At 43.5% G+C, this 22,715-nt stretch overlaps 2 protein-coding genes across 3 annotated transcripts in view; both read right to left on the minus strand.

Moving 5' to 3' along the window:
• Window positions 1–8,212: 8,212 nt before the first annotated feature.
• On the minus strand, window positions 8,213–10,309 carry LOC310788772 (dickkopf-related protein 1-like). The gene is made up of 4 exons (XM_083650347.1): window positions 9,990–10,309; window positions 9,665–9,809; window positions 9,274–9,408; window positions 8,213–9,092 (listed from the first exon to the last, which is right to left on the minus strand). The coding sequence occupies exons 1-4, from the start codon at window positions 10,203–10,205 to the stop codon at window positions 8,827–8,829; spliced, it is 762 nt and encodes a 253-aa protein (XP_083506473.1). The 5' UTR covers window positions 10,206–10,309; the 3' UTR covers window positions 8,213–8,826.
• A 4,915-nt stretch (window positions 10,310–15,224) lies between these two features.
• The window catches only part of LOC310789378 (cGMP-dependent protein kinase 1), a gene marked incomplete at its 5' end in the record, with an annotated part of 118,819 nt that continues 111,328 nt past the window's right edge, over window positions 15,225–22,715 (minus strand). For both annotated transcript variants that reach the window (XM_083651014.1, XM_083651013.1), the window contains 9 exons: window positions 15,225–15,512; window positions 15,644–15,710; window positions 15,966–16,028; window positions 16,218–16,340; window positions 16,830–16,993; window positions 17,541–17,682; window positions 18,228–18,317; window positions 22,249–22,388; window positions 22,506–22,602. In XM_083651014.1, coding sequence (XP_083507140.1) covers window positions 15,414–15,512; window positions 15,644–15,710; window positions 15,966–16,028; window positions 16,218–16,340; window positions 16,830–16,993; window positions 17,541–17,682; window positions 18,228–18,317; window positions 22,249–22,388; window positions 22,506–22,602 — 985 coding nt within the window. In that variant the 3' untranslated portion in view covers window positions 15,225–15,413. The remainder of the gene's footprint in view (window positions 15,513–15,643; window positions 15,711–15,965; window positions 16,029–16,217; window positions 16,341–16,829; window positions 16,994–17,540; window positions 17,683–18,227; window positions 18,318–22,248; window positions 22,389–22,505; window positions 22,603–22,715) is intronic.

The following is a 22,715-nucleotide window of genomic DNA, read 5'->3' on the forward strand; positions in this document are numbered from 1 at the left end:
TTTCAATTTGGTTGTTTCACTTGCTGACTCTGCAGAAAAGGCTTGCTATATGTAGGACTAGCAACAAAAAAAACAGCGTTACATGAAGCTTTTCCCAGTTTGGCTCCTATCAAAATGTCTGAGATGCTTGTGGCTTTGTGATTAAGCTGTTGCAAACCACACAGCCCAGGGAGAGTAAACCCAACATTTCAACCAAAAGCCAGAGACAGGCAGCCTGGGCAACAACAGTGGCATATTAGTAATTACCCCAAGACAAAATGTCCGTCATTTGTGTGCAAACCCACATTCAGGCAACTCGGCTTCTCAGCACATGGAATTACGTGCGGGCGTCTTTAGGGGGTTGGGGGGAGTATTCTGCAGCCTTTAACGGGCCTGAACTGTCGCGCAGAATTAAGATGACTCACTGTAAAATATGCTGCGTGTGAATTCACTTTTTTCACATGCCGATGATCATTTCTGATGCTGTTTCTTTATCATGGTGTTTTTCCATTGAAATCAACGGGGATAGCTGGAAAAGTTGTGATGGACTTCAAAGTGGACATCAATTAGATATCAACGGTGCCATTACTTAACAAGTCCCTGTGAGTCCCTCTCTGACCGACGGGACCTTAATGTCTGGAGGGGGAAAATAGTCCATCTGTCTGGCAAACGCTTCCATATGGACACAAAGAGCCGGGGCCCACATTCTTGTGGAAATGAAAGCTGGTCCTTTAATCTAAGAGACATAATCAATAAATGATAAGGCCTCCTCGCCGCAGGACACAGCGCTGGTTTGAAGATAACTTGAGAGGAGATTGGTGATGGGACAGAATGGAGGTTGTGGGGGAGGAGGGGGGGGGGGGGTATGTTGAATTAAAACATTATGCATGTGGACTGGAGTCAGTTGCTTGCTAATCACAGGTTCCTATCAGCTCTTTAGATCCCTTCCTGAGTCTTATTCAAGTGATCATTGTTTTATCTGGGTGGAATGCTAATTAGAGTTGTAGGGAAGCCAACCCTCGCCTAACATCACCAAAATACACTTTGTGGTCATTTTAAACGAGACAATGGATGCCCCTCACGACAACCACTATGCAAAGGAGGAGGCAGAGTAGTGCCAATTTGGAATGCAATCAAGCAAATATTTACCAACAGCTAAAGACAGGGGGCGTAGTCTGAAAGACAACTAGCTCAGTTTGACGGATGAGACGAGAAGGGAGGCTTTTAAAATGTACATTTCAGCAACCCGTTTTAGAGACTGAGGCTTCTGAGCTGCGTTCAAGCCAGCGTGGCGGGAATGTGCTGAGTTGGACATTTGACGCAGAAGATAACCAAAGCATTGGGCATTTTTAATCAATACGTCAAACCACATTTCAGAAGAGATTCAAAAATAACACCGAGGATTGAGAGGGGTTTTTAGGCTTGGCTTAGATTTCATGGTACTATAAACTTTTTTGAGTGCCCGGGGGATTTGTTCATCTCTGGAACTGTTTCTAATGATATGGATTGGAATGACCTGGAGCTGAAAAATAAGAGACGTCTATTTGCAATTCCATGTTGGGAGTATGCGCGCAGAGAATGGTCAACTGTGGAATCAGCCAAGGATTTTAATTTTCCCTCGAACAAGCCTAGATAATAATACATTTAAAAATATACTCTTTGTCTTAGGTATTAATGGGGATAGACTGGCTTACACTGGCACATCATGATTCAATCTTGAGATGTGTGCTGGTCTTATAATGATTCTTAAAAAGAAATTGCTTTTCAAATCTTCCAATCTTTCCCTTTTCCCCAGACCCTCACTCATTCCTTCAGTCCCCCAAAATATGGCACCTATTCATTTCTACAATGTAAGAGCAGAGGCTTGAAGATGATGATAAACGCTATAGTGGTTCTCTCCATGTCTAGTTTGTGGTAAGTACCAAGGGGCATTTGTGAATTCCTTCAATGTCCACAGTTTATTAAATTAGGAGAACTCTTAAATGCATAAGGAGGAAATTATGTCATGAACTATAAACTTGATTCTTTGTCTTTGTGCTGCGGCTGACAGTGGGTGCCTGAGTGTGTGTGAGTGATTTATACCTCTCTATCTCTCTATAGTCAGCTGTGAGAGTGACAGTAATATGATGTTTCCCACCCACAACGGAGGAACACACACAAGTCTGCAACCTCAACATCACTGCATGCTGTGTGGCTATAGGGCATTCTCAATCACGTCCTTACCCACGGCATCTAGCCAATGAGAATGCTACAATGTTACGATTTGGTCCAGCGAATGGTCAAAAAAACAACTGGCCAGCGCTCAAGTAAACAACGCAGAATTGCCTCAAGCTGTAATTTGTGGACATTTTGGAATCGCATCAACACTTTCCAAGCGTTTGTCTGCATGGCGTTCTGTCCACTTAGACAGCTTCAGTGGTCAGCGTTGACCGAGGAGAGGGCAGGAAGAGCTGTACTTTTTGTCTGCACATGTCAGTCGAGAGACGCGAACTTGACCGCTCGTCCTCATTTCCATACGCATCGGGCGTTTCCTTTTGTCAACTCATCAAGGGCCTCCTCAGATGTTGGTGTGAGCAAATCAACATTTAGATAGCGTACTAATGTGCTGGGGAGATGCCCCTCTTGAAGATAACCTCACCTTTGATATGACCCCCCGCGACTCACACTGTCCCCAGCTTAGCCCCCGCCAGCAGGGGGAAGACAATCCAACCCATTTGCCCCCAGCGGAGATCAAAGCCTCGGCATCTCCCCTTTTCACTCTGTTCGCCCAGACTCCACCTTTTTGCAAAGAGTCCCTAAACAAATGAGATTGTGCATCAGCCTTCTTCCCTTTGTTGGCTTAAAGACGGTCTTTTTTGAAAAGGGCAAAAACAAAGTGGGACATTAAAAGAGTTTGTGGAGGGAGAAGAAGAGAGAGGGGGTCCGGGGGGCCCGGGGAGCATGAAAGGAGGTGGCGAGTGGCGGAAGAGCTCGGGGTGTTTTTTTGGGGGGGGGAGGGAGGGGGCAGAGGGTCAAGCAGTCCTGATGAAGTCCTGATGACTTCTTAATGGGACAATAGAGGGGTACTGCTGGGGCCATTAACTGTGTCTTTGTCTAATAGGATGCAAAGCAAAGGACTTTAAGATCCGGGGCTTTTGATGATGTGCTTACAGGCCCGGTCCAGCTGCACAGAGATATTGTCCAGGTCCCATGAGAGACAGACCCAATCTCCTGTCGGGGCTTCTTCATACTTTGCTTATGAAATCAACAGGGCTTAGGAGACACATATTTCCTGTCCCGTATACAGGGGCAGCAGAGTCTGTCTCCTGCATAGTGGATTACACATCGTCACCAACAATGCCTGAGATTTGCCATAAGGACGGAGCTAAACGGCTTCTCCCTGGTGCTATAAGGTCTTTTGCAAAGTATTGGGTTTCGGTGGTCGCTTCTATTGAATCAGCTGTTTTCATGGACTGTGACTTCATAAATAAGGCTGCCCTCCTTACGTTAGCCTATAGAGCAGCTCACTGAATACTTTTCCAACCAACTCTCTCACTCGGCACTATTTTTTTTTTTTTTTTTTTACTTCTTCTTCGAAAACTTTGTGAATAATGAGTAAATTATATGTGTGAAGCAGCTTTGCTCAGTGTGGTTGTGGCTGAGGCAGACTTGACATAGCAGGCGGGAGCCGGGCCAGCTCTGCCCTGGCCGAGGTCCTATAGCCCCGCCAGCAGCAAGGTCCCGCCAGCAGCAGCAGCAAGGTCCTGGACCAACCATAATGAAGAGTAGGCCTTTTTTTAGTCCCCAGCTGTAATTCTGCCCCCCCCCCCCCCCCCCCCCCCCCCCTCCTCCTGGTGCATCTGTTTGTCTGGCCGAGCGGGCAGACGTCGTCGCATATTGGGATATGATTTGTATAAACAATGGGCAGATTGTTTGTTTGCACTGAATTGGTCCCAGCTGTGGAAGATCTGGCACATGGGGATTGGAGGGAGGCAGGGAATCCACCTGAAGGACGCAGGTGGAGGACACAGTGGAATGGAACAAGGACTCCACCCGCTGACAGTGTTGTAGTCCAGTCACGATATCTCCGGTCCGAGTCGACCCTCGAGTCCCCAGTGTTCCAGTCCAAGTGCCAATCGCCAAAGAAGAGTCCGTGTCGAATCCAAATCAAGTCCCCATTTCCTGATTCCAAGCCCGAGTCCGGAGTTACTTATGAATCCAAATGATGGTGGAACACACGTGCCTGCTACTATAGCGAATCTTATGCCAAATGATTAGGTCCTACGAAAACAAACGACAAAACAAACAAAAACAAAAAACAGTATTTATCAACTAACAACTCGACCCAACTTGTCTCCAACTTCCGAGTCCGAATGCTTGAATGCTCGAGTCCAAGTCAAAGTCCGAGTCATCGCTGCTCAAAGTCCAAGTCAAGTCACGAGTACTGAACATGTGTCCAGGACTCAAGTCAACTCAACTACAACACTGCGTACAGACATGACATCAGATCACTGAATCAACTCAACTACAACACTGCGTACAGACATGATGACATCAGAGTCAACTCAACTACAACACTGCGTACAGACATGATGACATCAGAGTCAACTCAACTACAACACTGCGTACAGACATGATGACATCAGAGTCAACTCAACTACAACACTGCGTACAGACATGATGACATCAGAGTCAACTCAACTACAACACTGCGTACAGACATGATGACATCAGAGTCAACTCAACTACAACACTGCGTACAGACATGATGACATCAGATCGCAAAGTGAAAAGAAATAATGTTCACGAGTACAGAAGTCAATAAAGCGTGGCAAAACACAGGAGGGTGCTGTGGTGGGGTGTCTCTTTACACCGGCTTTCATGTCGTCTTACTGTAATGGGCATCTTGTGCAATACGATACAACCACTTGTTTCACTTCTCAGGCCGACACACTAGTCTTGTACTGTACATCCCCCATAGCATAGATAGGCCCTTACACTGAATGCCTTAGCAGGCAAGTCTCCTTCATGTGGTAACAGGGGGACTTAAACATGACATCATCAGAGTGGGGACCTGAGACCACAGTGGAGGTGTCAGCCACAGATGGAGGGAACACCAGCAGGGATCAAACCAGCCATCCTTGGGGCTCCCCACCACCCACCCCCACCCCCCCGGAGAGTGAACCCAGTGTCATAGCACCGTCCCTGGGTTAGCAGTGGGAGATGGGCTGGGCCTCATGGTTGCCACATGGAGAGCGGTGCACACAGCAGCTCTCTGATGAAGTGGAACGACTTCAGAAACATCATGGCGATATTTTAAATTGCACTCAAGTGTGTGTGTGTGTGCGTGCATAGTGTGTGTTGCCGTAAGTGTTCTGCACATGGCGCCAGATTCACCCATTCTGAAGTTTGTGTGTGTGTCTGTGTGTGTGTGGGTGTGTGAAAGAGAGAGCAAAGTGCAACACAATCCACCAATAGGTGAACGAGAACAATTGTCACGGCCGCAGAAGGTAACACGACACCAATCGGAGTACAGCTCAGGTAACGCGACGCCAATCGGGAGTACAGCTCGTCATGGCCCCGGCTCTGTGTAAAGGCCTTGTTGTGTGTGTTGACATCACCCTGAAGTTAAATCAGTGCGGCTAACCTGCTCTGCCTGCATTCACACACTCAAAGCATTGTGCTGAAGAAGTTGTCCTTTGTTTAATTATTATTTCCCAGGGACATGGAGATTTCCCCTTATTGCTCAATTGCCAGATTGTCATCGTGAGCGGCGCACAAAGATGAATAGTGTGCATTGTGCTTTTTCTCCCCCTCCTATAAAGCGCACGGTGCCAGCGCCCGATAGTTTGACACCCTGTGAGATTGTGTTTTCATAGGCGCTGGCTTTTTGATCTCACTCCTCACACCAGACCCAGAAGTATGTCATCGCTTTCATGTGACAAAATAATGTGCATTACCTCTGTGTACATTGCCTCGCGCCTCCCCGCCTTTTATCGCTGATGGTTCACTTAGGAGTGTGTTTACTCTGCGCCGTCTGTCAAGAGTGTTTGGCAGTCCTGTTAGAATAACAATCATACAACCAGGTACTCAAGCAGGGAAGAGCTTTATTGTGGCGCTCAGATCTCCAAAGTGAGATAGCGGATTTGAACGCCACCTCTGAAAACAAACAATTCGGCTTTTATTGCCTATTAAGTGTTATGATAATGCACTTCACTGGCTGAATGTTGATATGGCTCGCCAGCAGGCGCGTTTGTTGATCCAAGCTGGAGGATTATGCAAATCAAAAGACACTGTCATATGCACGCAGCGATGAAAAGCGACAGGCTCATCAGTGATAATGCCGCGTTAGAGGCCATAATTAGTATTTGGATGAATCATAGCGTTCGTGTTTGATGTGATAAGATAAACGATGAATGTTTCCCCTGAATACAGCTCGGCCCTGTTTGAACGCCACACACAGTAGCATGGGAATGCATGTCAGTGTGGACATGCTGATTCACTCTCTTGGTATGACAACAGCAAAGGTTGTTGGTTAGGATGCCATCGCGTTGGTGACGGCTCTGTTATTGTAAACCTCTCACACCCCAAATCCTAACAGTCACCGGTTTAAGGGCGTGTGAGAATGTATGTGTGTACATGTGTGGACTTGTGCATGTGTGTTTGTTTGTGGGTGTGTGTGTGTGTGTGTGTGTGCATTGACTGTGTGTGTGTGTGTGTGTGTTTGTGCGAGTGAGTGGATCTGTGTCGATGTGGCTCTATGCCTGTGTGTGTTGTGTTGTTGCTGTTGTTGAGTCCACTAAATGCAGTTGCATACACACACACACACACACACACACACACACACACACACACACACACACACACACACACACCCTGGCCGTCCTGGAGTCAGGGCACATGCCTGTGGCCTGTGTTAGTTTGTGGTTGGTGTAATGATGACAGGCTCACACACACACACACACAGATTCCAGGACCCCCGCAAACATGACTTGGCTCCGGCTGCACAGTATATTGCACACTGACAATGCTGCCATTACTCTTAATGACCACTGGGGAATGGACAATAGTAAATTGGATAAATGGAGCTGTGTCTCTCCGTCTGTCTGCCTGTTTGACAATGCATCTATCTTCATGACAGTCTCTTAAGTCAACCTTGCCTTTCTCCCAGGCGGAAGAAGCACGGGGGAAACGTCAAAAATATATCCAAATATGTCTCTGTGAATATAAACAGACGATGAGATGTTGGAGGCTTTTGATGTGACATGAGAATCGAGCAGAAAGCAGCACAGTCATCTTCTCACATCTTCTCATCTAAACGGGTCTAATTACAGGCACCCGGGGTGCATTTGGCCGGATTCATAGCCTACATATTAGAGCCCATCTCTTGCACAACAGGCAGGAAATGTGGCGTGCCGTGCGATTGGAGATTGAGAATGAAGATCCTTTATTCGCGTTGCATCACAAAAACTCAAAGTGGTGTGGTGCACCTCGTTTCACGAGTCCTTGTGTAGATTGAGTAAGATGAAGTAATTAGAGGCTTTAGCTTGGATAGCTAGCTATCTGCTCGGCTTCACATGAAGGCAGGGACGGTATAATTAGAAACTAGCCAGGAACACCAAAGGGTTTAGGTGGCAAAACACTCGCCAGGACACACACACACTTTGTTATTACCTCTTTGCAGTTATCATTTGATACGACAGCATCCTGTGTCGCGTCTTTAATGTTCCCCCTGATGACACGGCCCTGATGGAGCGTCAACGCTGCCCCACACAGGCTTTAGCAGGATGTGTTGTCTTGAGGCGCCGGTAATGATTCAATAAAACCTGTATGTTTGTTGTAAGTATGCACATATCTCAGCAATTATGCATAATAAGTATGAGAAGGATAGCCGGGCCAAACATTTCAAAACCATCCACCCCTAGCCTCAACCGCTGATCTGCAAAGATTGGGCCAGGAGTTAAATACCACCGAGTGAATGTTCAAATAACTCTTGCTTTCCAGAAGGGGATGGTTGTTATTTTGGAATGCCAGAAACGTTTTCCCACCCCCTGACTCCTTTTCAGTGAATATTTGGACTAAATAGTTCTGCCCTTAACGACTGCAAATACTTGATATTCAGCACATCTTCAGCAAAAACGCATTCTTACTATAGAGACTTTTTTCTGTAACTCACATAGCCAAGCGTTTGAACAAAACAGAAAAATCAATTGCCAACAAAGGAGAGGGCAGGAAAATATTAAGGTTATCGGAGTGATGTTTAATAAAACAAATATATTCACATTTTCTTTACATGTAACTTAAAAATATAGTCATTTACATAGTATATAACAATATATTGTGTACACATTTACAATACTGGAAATGAACCATGCAGCACCATGTCTTTATAATACTGGTGTTGACAGAATTCAATATTTCAATTAAGTGCCACCTCCAGGTTATATTTACAATACAGTAATTTACTGCAATAACTCAAGCTTTAAGTTCCATAAAAAGAGAAACAAAACAGCTCTGCCATTTTCCATGACACCGATCGATCTTCCCAAGACCTCTGAAATGTCACTTCCTAACTTCCGACTCCTCGTCTGTTGATGGGGAATTGGATCAGTCCATCCTCCACTGCCGCATCCCTCTGGGTGTATCGCTTTCCCCAGGAATCATGTCTATCCTTCCGGGTGCTGTGTTTGTGTCAGCGACTTTGGCAGGAAAGAAGGTTCTAGGTGTTGGATGTATACGTGTGTGTCAGCATCTCTGGTGTACGCAAGACTGAATGTGTTGGGTCAGTGTCTGTGACTGATTTGTGGGTTTTCGTGGCTGTGTGTGTAAGTGTGTGTGTGTGAGTGTGTGTGTGGCTGTGTGTGTGTGTCAACGTCTTTGGCAGGTGTGTAGGTTCCGACCGGCAGTCCTGCTGACACTATGGTCTCGCTCTCCCCTCTCGGGTCGGCAGGCCAGGCCGTCGCCGCAGTCGCAGCGCTGGAACAGCTCCAAGCCGTGGGCGCCTTTCCGGCGGTGGCGCGTGCACACCTGGCCCTCGGTCAGCACCGGCTTACAGATGCGGGACCAAAAGTGCCGGGCGCAGCACAGGCCCTCGGAGCAGTCTGCCGACCGCAGGCAGGTGTCGCCCTCCTGACCTGGAGAGAGAGGAGACAGATAATAATGGTGATGCGTTACGAGAAGATCCCAGAGAAGTTCTTGTGTTATTACTGCGTTGTTACCATGTTATTACTTGAACGTATGGCGATCAATGGAGGCTATTCCGAAATGTTACACGTTCTGTCGCAGATCACATCGCATTCTCAAAAGAACACTCACCTTTCACAGAGTGGGGCAGATGCCCGTGGGCAACCTGAGGCCTCTTGGCATGATGCTCCATGGAGTTGTTGTGTCTGTGCCAGCCAGTGACAGTGACTGTGTCTATGCTGTCGATATCGTTTGCTTGGCAGACACCTGAAAGGGACAAAGGACAGGAGAGAGCTGCATTTAGACGACATTCAATCTTCCACCTCTTGCCCAAAAATATAATAATATATTATTAATATAATTAATTATTAATATAATAATACCTAAAGGACACGTCTTGGTGTCAGTGTCACAGATAAGACAGACTTTTCAAAAGCTATCAATATATCAAATAATACTGATAAGTGTACATTCCAGTGTTTCTTTATTTATTTGTTTATTATTATGGGATGCTGCTGCTCACCGTTGATGCAGCGGCTTCCTGAACAGCACATAGAGTCCCGTGCGCACCGCTTCCTGTTCTTGCGGCAGGGCAGGCAGGCACCGCGGGCGTCGTTGCAGAATTCATCAGCTCCGCACTCCTCATCATCCGTACAAACACTTGGCTGCTGTGATGCGATCAAAAACAAAAGCAAGGGTGTCATTGATGTAACAATATTACTCAGAAAAGCTGAAGTGTGTAGGCTAGGCTATAGCCTATACGCTATATGCCTATGCTATGCTATGGGCTATGTCAGCTTTTCTCCTGCGCACAGACTTGATATTACGCACGGGGATGGGGTAATTACCTGCAAGGTGTCCATGGGTAATTTGTGTCCCATGCTACCGGATGGTGAGGTGCGAGGACTCGGGCTGACCGTGTCGGCGGGTTTGGCACCTCCACCACCGGGCAAGTTTTTGATGGCATTTGAGTTCACCAGAAGCGTCCCTGCGTAAACATCCCCAAAGTATCCAAACAGCGTGAGATACACAGCCATGAAGCGACGCGCCGAGGGTATCTGCATGGTTGGTTTCCCTTTAGATGCTGCTGCAAAGTCAAGACTAAATAAAATCCCTTTTCTTTCGGGAAAGCGAGAGACTATAAGTGGCAAAGTCCAGGTGGGTGTTGTTGAGTCCTGATGAATCCAAAGCTCTAGAGAGAAGTTTCCTTCAGCGCGATGCTTGGAGATCTCCTGACAGACGCACAGCCCCGGGATGATCTCTTTATACATGTGGACCTGTTTGTCTTCCCGCCCCTCCTTGTGCACAACAAAGGCGGAGGGGTGGAATTTCAAAGAGAGCCCCACTGTACGGAAATGGCCATCATTCTCCCTGCACAACATTGAGTTTCACAATGTTTGTGTAGGCTAATAATAATGACCAGCAAAGTCTGACTGACTGGCTGCCCATCACTTGCATTCTTGGCGACATACAGCACAGATATTCAACTTCACAAGGTATTAATTAATCTAGAGCAGAGTTAAATATCTTATATAGCCTATTTTATCCATTACTGAGTCTTAAAATCTTATTTAAACACATGAAAATAAACATGTCAATAAACTTCACTTGTTTCCATTAAGAATGAAGAGTTTTAAGAACAAGTGTCATTTGTTTATTATAGGGCACTAATGTAGCCTATAATTGCCTTGTTTCTGTCAAGATATTGGCGTGATGGCATCTGTTTTAAAAGCCATCTGAAACAAGTTACACTGCATTGGAAACAAGTGGAATTATATCACCCCACTGGTAGACTTATTATTGATTTTTGTTTGATTTCCAAATAAAACAATTTTAAGGCTGAATATGAGACTAAATCCTTGTCATTCATTGCCATTATGGTAGTATTTTATGAATGTCTTATTTTCTCCAATAGAACTTAAGCTATAGCCTACAAAATGTTCAAAACTTCTCTCTTTTCTTTTCTTTTTTGAATCATTTTCACTGTAATTTAGCTTTACGCACAATGCCGCATCAACAAGTTATTCAGATCCTTAAACATCATGTCCTTAACTGCTTGGTCAAAAATCAATCAAGTTAACAGCAATATGGATTTTGTTTGTTTCTTTCGCCATAAACGCAGATGTATTTCTGCCCCTGCCTTGTGAGAGCTGTTGATGATTCGCTTTGCGCTGACATCCAGAGATCCTTTGACATTCAAGTAGCCTAACTGCTGCCCCTCTGGCTGTGTGAAGACTGATTGAAGTTACTCTCGTCGATTAACTACTTCATTTGATCCTTCTGATTGCAAAGGGGGCAATTATCCTCCAAAGTGTGCTTGATTACACTAGCGGCGGACATCAATGTGTAGGATATGCAGACCATTAAGGAGTGTGAAAAGTTTACCGAATTAATGGACTTCCGTGGAGAGGCCTTTCAGGGTTGACTGGCACGTCGAGATAAAAGGCAACTGTGATCTGTCCTGCTCGCTGACCCTTTGCGCATTGCGCTCCCACACTGCAAAAAATGCCCATGTTGACAGGAAATTTACCATTTAAATATTTAGATCCAATCCTCAGACTATAGTTGACCCCAATCTGACAACCAAGTGAGATCATTTTACTTTTCCGCCAATGCACACTTGCACAGTATAACTTCAGTAGTTTTCTTGCACTAGTATCATTTTCTTGATCGTCTTTTCTCGAAACAAGCTAAACGAAACGGAAACGAAACGGCTAATACACTCAAGGACTCCCACTTGTTTACAATTAAACAAGTGGGAGTCCTTGAGTGTATTAGCCGTTTTCTTTCATTTCAAGATTGAATGAGAAAAACATTTGATTTACTTAGGTATTTATTTAGCTATTGAACCCCTCCCCCCCATATCAGTGTCAGAATCTCAACATCCGATGGCTGATAAAAGCTTGTTGCAGGTGTTGAAGTTGATGGAAAAGGCCACTTTGGTTTGTCTATTAAAGTCACCTTGGCACTAGGACGTCATCTGCTGGTCGCGTTTGTTTGCAGAAGTGCGTGTGTGCATGTGTCTCCGGCTCCACTCCAAAGGCTCCTTTTTAGACACCTGACAAACACTGTGGCACTTTGCGCCGTTTGAATGGCTGTATATCTTTTGAAGTGGAGCGTTTATCTACACTTTACTAAATGTTAGTGTTGGAAAGGTGAGCTCCTTTGATGCACTTTGATCCTCTTTGATCTCACAGAAGTGTCACCCTGTTGTTACGGGTTGCAGCCATTTCCCTGTCCCCAAACAGATTTGTTGTGTGAATAACACTGAGGCCAGGAAGGTGAATAAATAATCTAGCCTACATTTAACACTGAATTGATGACGTGCCCACTGGTTATTATCTATGAGGCGAGTTTATTGGAGAAAAATGTTTTGATAATTTTATATCAAGCTGAGAGTTGACAAATCAAATGTTGACATTTTGCATCAGGCTGAGGCAGTTGGGCTAAGAAAGAGATCCAACTTACCTTCAGCTCCCTCATGTGGCAAAGAAAGGAAACTGCACCTTCACAATACAGTAGCACGTTTTGAATCATAATGCATGTTGAGTCGTTCAAATAAATAACTAAGAGACAAACACCACTCAAAAGTATTTTTTTTACTCTATAATTTTAAAAATCTTACACTAGGCACTCTGCAAAATTAATTTACAGCAGAAACACAACATAACACAAGGCAAATATCAGGTAACATTGCAGAAGGCAATCAACAAATGACTCAGAACCAGTGGTTTGGAAAGTGATGACATGGATAAGGCTTTGTGATAAAAAAAAAAAAAAAAGAAGATCTATGCGGTATGTATGCCTGGAACTAAGAGTTTCTCCTCATTCCTACTCCGGCAATGTGGTGACGTTTATGCATTAATTTATGAAGTATCGCAGTCTGTCTGGCCTCTTGGGTTGAAATATGTTGGCGCTGAGTTGGACCAAATCAATCAAAACAAATCTTTCAAATAAAAGGAGAATTGATCATGATAGAATATGATCAACGCTATCAACAATATACACAAGAATACTGTTTCATATCTACGGTATGTTCAAAACTGCAAATCATTCTCGCCATCTCTAAATGCTCAGCTTGCATGATAAAAGGCTTGATGGATGGTCATTATGAGCAATGAGTCTCCATTGTCTGGTGTCTTGTGTGAATTGACTTCAGATCACATCCATTACACGTCTAGTGTCTTGTGTGAGGCATGGCCAATTGACTTCAGACCACATCCATTACACATCTAGAGAAGGCATGTCAGTGCAGCCCCATCAGGTATGAGAGCTTGTATATTGTACACCATTGTACACTTGACAGAATTGTTCCTGCGAATTAAATCATAAACAGGGAATTTGTTTCATAGACACTCTGGTCAGCCATTAAATGACTAGAAATTCTCTTTCCATAGTGATTAATGTATTTATTGAATATAACAAAGGATGAGAAGCAGCCATCTAAGAGGACACATAAGTGTGAGGTGTATATTTGTTCATGCAGCATTGAAAAGGTCTTGTGATGTTAATTTCATATGCCATTGATTTAAGGCACTTGCATTTTTCAACTCTTATGCTCTTGATTATCGATTATTGGACATGATGTGAGAGATGATGAGATTAATGGTGCTAGTGGACAAAGTTATCGGTGCATTCACAAAATATCTCCTTTGGTCGTTCACCACCGGAGAAGTTTGGGGAATTCTAGAAGACGATATTGATGAAAATAAGGTTGGGTCAAGATAGTCTTTAGATGACGTCACGTCACGTCAGTCATGTCAATGTTGCCTCCAAAAGTAAGGGAGTGGTGAAGATATGGATGAGAAACATGGTTAATCCTCTTAAAAAAAAAAAAAAAAAAAAAAAAAAAAAAAAAAAAAAAAAAAAAAAAAAATACCACAAGCACAATTTAACAAGGTGTCAAGTGATATAAAATAATTGTTCACTTAAGTTTACAAATCAACACAAAATTTAAAATTTTCTAAAGGAGGAAATCAAATGCATTACAAATAATAAAGCACGCACATATCACCACCATACAAACACAATAACCAGTGCTCTCATCTCACCGTTCCTCATAATTTATCAATAACAGCACCAAAGACATTGAAACCATGTTCACAGTTATGTCAAAATTACAGGAGCGAACAGAGGATGTCCGGTTTGGTTGATTGGGACGAGGCATTTGGGTGATTTGAAATCAAAGCTGCAGAACTGGGCGGGACAGAAGCATTCATATGTGTGATTTGAAGCATATTAGCTGACGGCACTGGAGGTTTGACTTGTATCTACTGATGCTTAACATAACATAAAGGCTAGCTAGAACACAACAGCTGATTTTCTATCAGTTAAATGGTCTCAAGTGCATAATGACACATTTCTTGATGGAAATAATAACTGTAATTGTATGTTTGTGTAGGTGTGTGTGATTGGTTAAAGTTGAAGCAGGGCACTTGAAAAGTCAACCCCCCCCCCCTTCCCCATTGAATGTACATAATGGTCTTTGTGCTTTTTAAGGTAGGTTACTCTAATATAAAGTGTACTAAGTATTTTGATTTCAGCCGTATGTGTGCATGTGTGAGAATGTAACTTGTGAATTGAAATATTAAGTACGGTGCACACTACAGGCCATATGGATGTCTCCATGTAAGGAGAAGAAAATCAGTGACATTCAGGTTAGTCATGAGCACTTGATACCTGTTTGACTTGCAAACCCCATAGTGTGCAGATCTGGTTTCCCTCCATGAAAAGTATCAGTGACTGACTGCACGTCAAATGGAACAAATACAGTAACATTGAACACTCTCCCCAAAGTCGGCCAACTGTTGAAGCAACAGCTGAAGAGCCGCACAATCAGCAAAAGAAATTTCAATCTTCACCCCTTCTTTTTGTTTAATCACATTTTTAACACTCGTTTTTATCCGAGAGCAATATTTAGAACAGACACATTCATGGGAAAACCTGGCTCCATTGAGTGTGTGTGTGTGTGTGTGTGTGTGTGTTGTGTGCGTGTGTTGTGTGTGTGTGTGTCTGCACTTTCTTTGCCTTGTGAGTTGAGTGTAAGGGACATCACTGAGGAGAAGTGCTACAGCAGTCCCATTCTAAATGCTTGATCCAGAGCCACAGTGAAGTGAAGGCATATCGGTGACCCAGAGGGTTTGCCGTCCATCCCTGTATCTTCTTCCTCTTCCTCATTTTTAATGCAGTTTTTTTACAACACAGCCATGTCCTCAAGATGGCCTCCAAAACCGACAAAAGAAGAGTTTCTCTTTAGTTTTGGCCCATGGATTTCAAAAATCAACGTCCCAGCCAGAGTTGTCGTCGGGTGGCGGATCTTCGTTGTCCTCTGGGAAGCTGTCAAAGTTACTTGTGTCGATTGCTGATGTCACCTGGTGATGTCACACAAAGACAAATCGAGTGAAGAAATATCGTGATGACGAGCAACAAATGAGTTTTGATTATTATTATTATGTTGCCTAGAACTGAGGGAGAGAAGACTTCTAAAGAGTGAGTGACTTACATTAGGGATGATAGGAGGTGTCAGTGTCCCCTTCTTTAAGCCCTCCCAGTTAAAGCCCTCAAACCATCTGAACAAAAAGCAAAGAACAGCATTGCCAAATCACTTGATGATATATAGGCCTATTTTTTATATATTATTTTCATTTTTTTTCGGTGCACAAATATAGACAAGACAAAACAGACGGTCTCAAAACAGTTAACAAAAGACAAAGCACAAACACACAAAAAAATCAAAAAAATATGATGTTATATTTAACTGCATAATTATCTGGTGAGAGAAAAAATTATGAATGAGCCATATTAATGGTATTTCATGATCTTACTTGTGCTTCTGGATGTCTTTGACACCATTTTTCAAGTTTCCCAGTCTTTCTGACGGATTATCCCTGCAGTGGAAAAACATATGGTGAGCGCTCTGTACAGTACCAACACCTAAACCAATCAGAACGAGCTAAACCAACGCAGTTTGTACAGTAACAACAACACCTAAACCAATCAGAACGAGCAAAACCAACGCGGTCTGTACAGTAACAACAACACCTAAACCAATCAGAACGAGCTAAACCAACGCTCACCTGCATAGTTTTTTGATTAAGTTGGCAGCATTTTTGGTAATCTTCTTTGGAAATTCGATCATGTCGATCCCCCTCAGGATGATGTTGTATGTTTTCATAGGATCAGGGCCGGAGAAGGGAGGGCTGCATGTGAGTGGCAAAGATATTAGCTGATGTTCAACTAGTAATACTATTCTTTAGATATATAAAATAGAATAACAATATTCTTATTCTCCAGAAAACCATCCCCTTAACAATTCATTTAGTCTAAAATTGAATCTTGAAATTGTGATGTAGGTGAAATAGATTAGAAAATTGCCAGTAGGCTGGAAAATTTCTTGTTTCACGATTATTTATTGAATGAAGTGATGATATAATGGAATGATTTGCAGATATTGCCACTTGTAAGAAACTTAATTTCACTTGAAAATCTGTGAAATTTTCTTACTGCGGTGGCCATTTTTTACTCAGTTGTTCAGACTTTACTCAGTGTTTAGACTCAATACTAGGCTGAATGTCTGTTAAGGTGGATATACTGTATTTGACAGTTCATGGTATGAATACTGATTGTCATCAAAGGGAAGACGTTTAAGAAATTAAAGTGTTTAAGGTCACATGCAGGCTTGTGTGTACCTGCCAGTTAAGAGTTCAAACATGAGGATTCCTAGAGACCAGTAGTCAGCTGAGATGTCGTGGCCCTTGTTCAGGATGATCTCTGGGGCTACATACTCGGGCGTTCCACAGAAGGTCCAGGTCTTCTTCCCAAACCCAATCTTCTTAGCAAAGCCAAAGTCCACCTAAAGAACAGCATGAGAGGTGTGTTTTGTCAACCAGACACAGACAAATGAGAGAGAAAAAAAACATGCACAAATTCGCAATAGCTGCGACCACATACGCAAATTTCCGAAATGCAGGATGGCAGGGGCAGGCCACCCTACTGTGCCTCTACCATCCTGCATTTCCAAATGTAACATTTTTAGTTTGATGCTTTGGTAGAAAGTATTGAAAAACATAAAACCATCTTCTGGTTGGGCGCTCTGCCAAAAAATACAAACTGGCAACACAGAGACTTATAACCTCAACTATTGTATTAATGACCAATCATCTAAACATGCTTTTGCATTTATGTGTACATCAGAGCATCTTTAGAAAGATCTTAGATGAGCATCTTGAAACCATTTCCACACATCAAGTCTGGACTATGCACGCTAAATCAGGTCGCAGTATTTCCCAGAGTTGATTTCTCTCTTTTTTGCAGATGTTCAGTCTTCTGAGATTAAACTGCTTTAAGACTCAGACAAATCAATGGTTTTTAATGCATTCTACTGTAGATCGGACTCTTACCAGCTTGGCATAGCCCCTGTGGTCCAGTATAAGGTTTTCTGGTTTGAGGTCTCTGTAGATGATGCCTTTGGAATGCAGGTAGGCGAAGGCCTCCACCACACAGGCTGTGTAGAACCTGGTGGTTGAGTCTTCAAATGAACCACTGAAAGCCAAGAGGACAACATTGCTGAATGGAGAATCAAGTGAGTAGATATGCATACATTTTTTTGGCATCAGTGTAGGAAATTTAAACAAATATTTTGAGGGCAACTTTTGCCCCCACTGTCTAAAAACTGGTGGCATTTACAAAATTATGGGGGCACTTTGAAAAATACGAATTATATTGTATAAAGTTGCTATACGCTTGTATAGTGTGAACAACAGTGCTGTTTGTGTATGTGTTCTTCGTCTTCTTCTGGCAACCAGCTTGCCGGTGCTGCTGAGTATGTGTTAGAGATGGAAATGGAAATGAAATGAAAAATGAAAAAAGAATTATCAAAATATTGTGGGCAATTTTTGCCCGCTGGATCATGTTTTTTAGGGGCATGCTGAGATTTCTTGGGACATTTTTGCCCCTGGCTAAATTCCTACACTGGTTGGCAGCAATATGTTTTGGATACTGATATATCACTGCCATTAGCTGAAATATGTATAAGACATAATCAACATGATGCAGTTATACCTATAACCTGGTGAATGAGATCTTACCGGTCTCGAAGAATAGTCCACAGCTCTCCTCCTAGACAAGCTTCCATCAGCATGTAGAGGTACTTGCTGTCCTTAAATGTTCTGTAGAGTCTGAAAACAAAAGAGGGATGTTATCTCAAATTGGTTCCCACGCATAAATACTTAGTAGCCCTGGTCGGTGTCTCCCAGAGATATGAGCAGGGGGTTATGAGAGAGGAAACCACAGACTGCTGAACTTTGACCCACAGTGAAAGAGTAAATGTACTTTGTGTTAAACGACACAAAACACATCTAGATTGTCGGCTTCAGCATCTGATTTGAAAGCGTAAAGAGTGAGACCGGTGGGATTTGAACCAGTGAACAAGTACACACCAGCTGTTTAACTCACTTAGCTAGAGCTAGGGACTGTCCAGGCTGCTTCATCAGCTTATCGATATTAGTGTTTCTAACTACTGATGATAAAGAAGCATCACTGCTGGCGTCTTACAGCCAGCAGCTTTTATCATGTGAACATTTCTTTTTTTTGTGATCAAATATTTTTTTATTTTCTTTCAGGGGAGCAAGATATTGACATCCATTACAGTGGCGGCTGTCCACTAGAGGGCGCCAGGGCCCTGCCCCACCTACCTAACCTGACGCTGCCAGATGGAGTCAGGTTACCACCTACCCAAAGGAGGGGAAAATAAAACGTTATATATATATATATATATATATATATATATATATATATTTTTATGAGCGAGGTGAATATTAGATAGTGAGTATATAATCTGCAATAAATATGTAGATTCATAATGATCTACATGTGTACTGTTTTTGGGTCAATATTTTCTTACACCGAATTGCCACGGACGCCGTCCGGGGACTTCCGGTTTCCACCAGTGCAGATCATTGAGTATCAGGATCTGTGTAGTTGCACATGCGCTGTTCACTCTCAAAAACAAAGGGATTTGGGAGGGCTCTGGGCTCACGTCTCTAGCGACCAGGTGGAGGTGGGGTCAGGTAGAGTGAGTGTCGCGACGTAGGCTAGGCTACTGACGTAGATGGGTAGCGACGCACAACGCAGTATATATAAACATAGCAGTCCCCCGCCGACGGCTTTGTTGTCTTCCTGCAGCACGCGCGCGAAGCAAAGAAGTTTGTTTTCAACTGCCATAAAACACAAAAGACGTTTTGCAAGAATGGAGAAAGAAAATTCTGTGAAGTCACTCAAAACGACGCCGTTTGAGAGACGGACTTTACAGGAGAAGCATCGAGTGAAAGAGCTTGGACCAGATCACCCTGAGCTCGCCATTAAACAACAGGCTACAGACAGAGGAAGAAAATGTAGCTTAAGCGAAAATTCTTTAAGAGAGACTTAATTATCATCATTCACTTTCTTTTTTATGCATTCACTTTTCTAGGAGAATCCCTTAGTCGTCACGGGCACTCATTCAGCTCTTCAGTCATTCACTTCTTTCCCTCTTAAGAGAAAACCTCTTATTGTCACGCCCACTCATTCATAAAATTACGTCATCAATCACCCTTTTCCCGCTTCTATCTAGCGTCACTGTTTGTGGGAGGTAACGTTTATTTTAGGCCAATCAGAGTAAGACACCTTTTCCCATTCAGCCTATCACCATCAAGCTGTCAAAGCTAAAAGCTCTCCGTTTTCTCTGTGTGATCTGTTGCTTTCCAGTACGTTCCTGTGACCCGCCTCCACCCCATTCTCCTCCAGTCCTCTCTGAGATCTCAGATTCAGAAGCTTCCCCATCAAGACCAAGACCTCATCTGTCACCACCACCAGGTCTAGACTCCACGGGGGGAATCTTCATTCCTATTCCTGGCTGCTCTACCCCTGCTGATCATAACGTCATAATCAAGCTGACGTTATGATGGAGTCTAATCGCCAAAAATAAATTATCTTTATGTGCCTACAGGCTCATGTATCTTATCACCTAATAAACCATCTGTCATTCTAGAAATGTGTCTCTCTGGTTGAAATACACTGTCTTTTTCAGACGTTTCTAGTAGCTAGTAACGTCCGTTACTACTTGCTTGATTTAGGGCTGGAGGGGACGATAATTCCTATTATTGTTTGTTGTCTTTCAGTGGAATCATCGTGATGATATGAAGTTATTTTAACACATTCACTGCCAGCCTTTTTTTTTTTTACTGTAGGTAGCTTTTGCCAGAGGGTTTTTTTGAGGATTCTGGCTCATTTTACAAGAGCCAAGGATAATTTTCTGCTTGGACTTTGTGAACAGAAAGTTCACAAAAGTACTAATAGAATGTGTGCTTTCTCTGTCTAAAAGAGTTAGTTTGTAGAGTTAGTAGTTATGTAGATATTAGCCGTTGAGTACAGCATGGTTTCAGCGTCTGAGACAAAAAGCTGAGATAATCGCAGTTTTGTGAAATTCAATCAAATAGTCACTTTAACCATTTATTTTTGGCATCAGTGAGACATCAGACATAAACAATATAGTTCTGAACAGTAATTTCCTCCATAGCAGCACCCGCACCCCCTCTCCTTACAACTCCTCCCTCCGTGGGCGTGTCTGGTGGATTTCAGCAGCGTTTGTCAGTCACAAGCCAGTCTCTCCTGCCTGTCTGAGCAGTGAGCAGCAGCCTCCCTCTCTGGCGGCCCCTCGTCGGCGAGCGTGGATGTGGCTTAATCCGTTCTTGGATTTTCGGTTGAGAGCTTTGACGAAGCCTTGTGTGACTCTAGGCTTTATGCTGCGCGCTTCAAAGTGTGCTTTCCACCCAGTCCACCTTTGGAACCCCCCACCGCCGTGCGCCCGTGTGAAAGGTTTTCGCCTACAGTATGAGAATGAGGCTCGTTCGCTTCTGGGTCCTCGGTTGAGCTCAGCTGGAATGCGTGCGTTTCTGGCCAAACAACACTCAATAGTCTGAGCACCGTCGCCACTCAGTGGGTCGGCGGAATGGATTGCACACGCCCGGCGGCTCTAACAGTATAATAGAAGATGCAAAAGGGCCAGATCAACGATCCACCGTCCAAAAAAAAAAATCGATTCTGAAAACGTGTTAACACGTTGTTGGCAGTCAACAGCTGGATTCTGAAAACGTGTTTACACGTTGTTGGCAGTGAATGTGTTAATAGTGACATTTCTGCTGTCTAAATTGATGATGACAAGCAAATGTTACTTAAAAACTGATCAAATGAGGTATGGCAGGAATATTATTTGAAAATATAAGGTTTGTTTGACATCACCATTCAGTTCAATGAGATGAACACTGATTTTGCATACGTGAAACATATGATATTGATATTGAGAAGAATCCTTATGATTATCATATTAATTTCAACCCCATTGTCCAGGCCTATATTTGGTATAGCCCTCCCTGGACAAAAATGCACCAGCCGCTACTGATCCATTACAAGTATATGCAGATACATGTGTGAGCATAAAGATACACAGGCACATTATTCAAGTTGAAACTCGCTCTCCCCTCATCATGTGAACATTTCTGAAGCCAGAGCCTGATGCAGGGACTCAACCAACAACCTTCTGCACCACTTCCATAATGTTTATCTGGCAATATTATGGACGAATAATCATATCTCGGTATTTTTAGGCAAGTGGGCTAAATGTTCAGCTGTAAGTCAAAGCCACATGTGAGATGTAGGGCTGGGCGATATGGAAAATGTGCTTTTCATCATCAATTTAGACATCAGAAATGTGTCATTTAAAAAAAAATGAATAGTCAGATAGTCACAATAGACAATAGTCTGGAAACAAATATTTTTCCATACTCTCTTTTACTTTTTCCCATACTTTTCCAGACCTGGAAAATACTAAAATCAAATTCCATACTTTTCCATAATTGCGTAGGAACCCTGACCCTTCATAATACATTCATTTATTCTCTTTGCATCCCAACACAGGTAGACGGATGATCACTCGCGCTCACAGTCATACCTGTGGTCTGCAATCCACATTGTCTTTGAAATATGGGAGGAAAGAGACACAGGAATACAGGAGCACAGACAGGACAGGAGATGATGATAGTGCTAACCACTGATCCACTGTAATGGCTCTACCTGACGATGAAGTCAGAGTGAGCCTCCTGCATGATGAGTTTCTCTGAACGGATGTGCTCCTGTTGTCTCGTGTCAACGATGTGCCGCTTCTTCAGGATCTTCATGGCGAAGGTTTTGTTCTCATCGCTCTTCAGCTGAACCTGCAGGCGAGAAACCCAGAAACTCAAATACAAATGTCAGCCATACCACTGTGCAGCCTGTAGTGTAGCCAGCATGTGTATACAATAATGTTACCGCGTGGATGCAGAGCCACGTACCAGCTCGACGCGTCCGAAGCCACCGACCCCCAGGGTGTCGATGATGTTGAAGTCGGCTAGGTTGAGATTGGAGAAAAAGGCGTTCTCTGCTTCATACCTGCGGTGATGAAGGGACACAGCAGGAGATTAAAGATGAGATGAAAGTTGAAAGAGGAGATCATGCACTTTCAAACAGCCTGTTCTCAGTCGGATCTCAGTCGCCGTTTTCCA

This window comes from Poromitra crassiceps, assembly GCF_964638095.1.
Source record: "Poromitra crassiceps genome assembly, chromosome: 14".
Lineage (NCBI taxonomy): Eukaryota > Metazoa > Chordata > Actinopteri > Beryciformes > Melamphaidae > Poromitra > Poromitra crassiceps.

Bases quoted from the DNA above. Each gene is read 5' to 3' on its own strand.
- LOC310788772 (XM_083650347.1), bottom strand. From the start codon at position 10,205: ATGCAGATACCCTCGGCGCGTCGCTTCATGGCTGTGTATCTCACGCTG. The intron at 9,810-9,989 runs GTAATTACCCCA...ATCGCATCACAG, and splicing joins TACCCATGGACACCTTGCAG to CAGCCAAGTGTTTGTACGGA. The intron at 9,409-9,664 runs GTGAGCAGCAGC...TGTCCCTTTCAG, and splicing joins AGGAAGCCGCTGCATCAACG to GTGTCTGCCAAGCAAACGAT.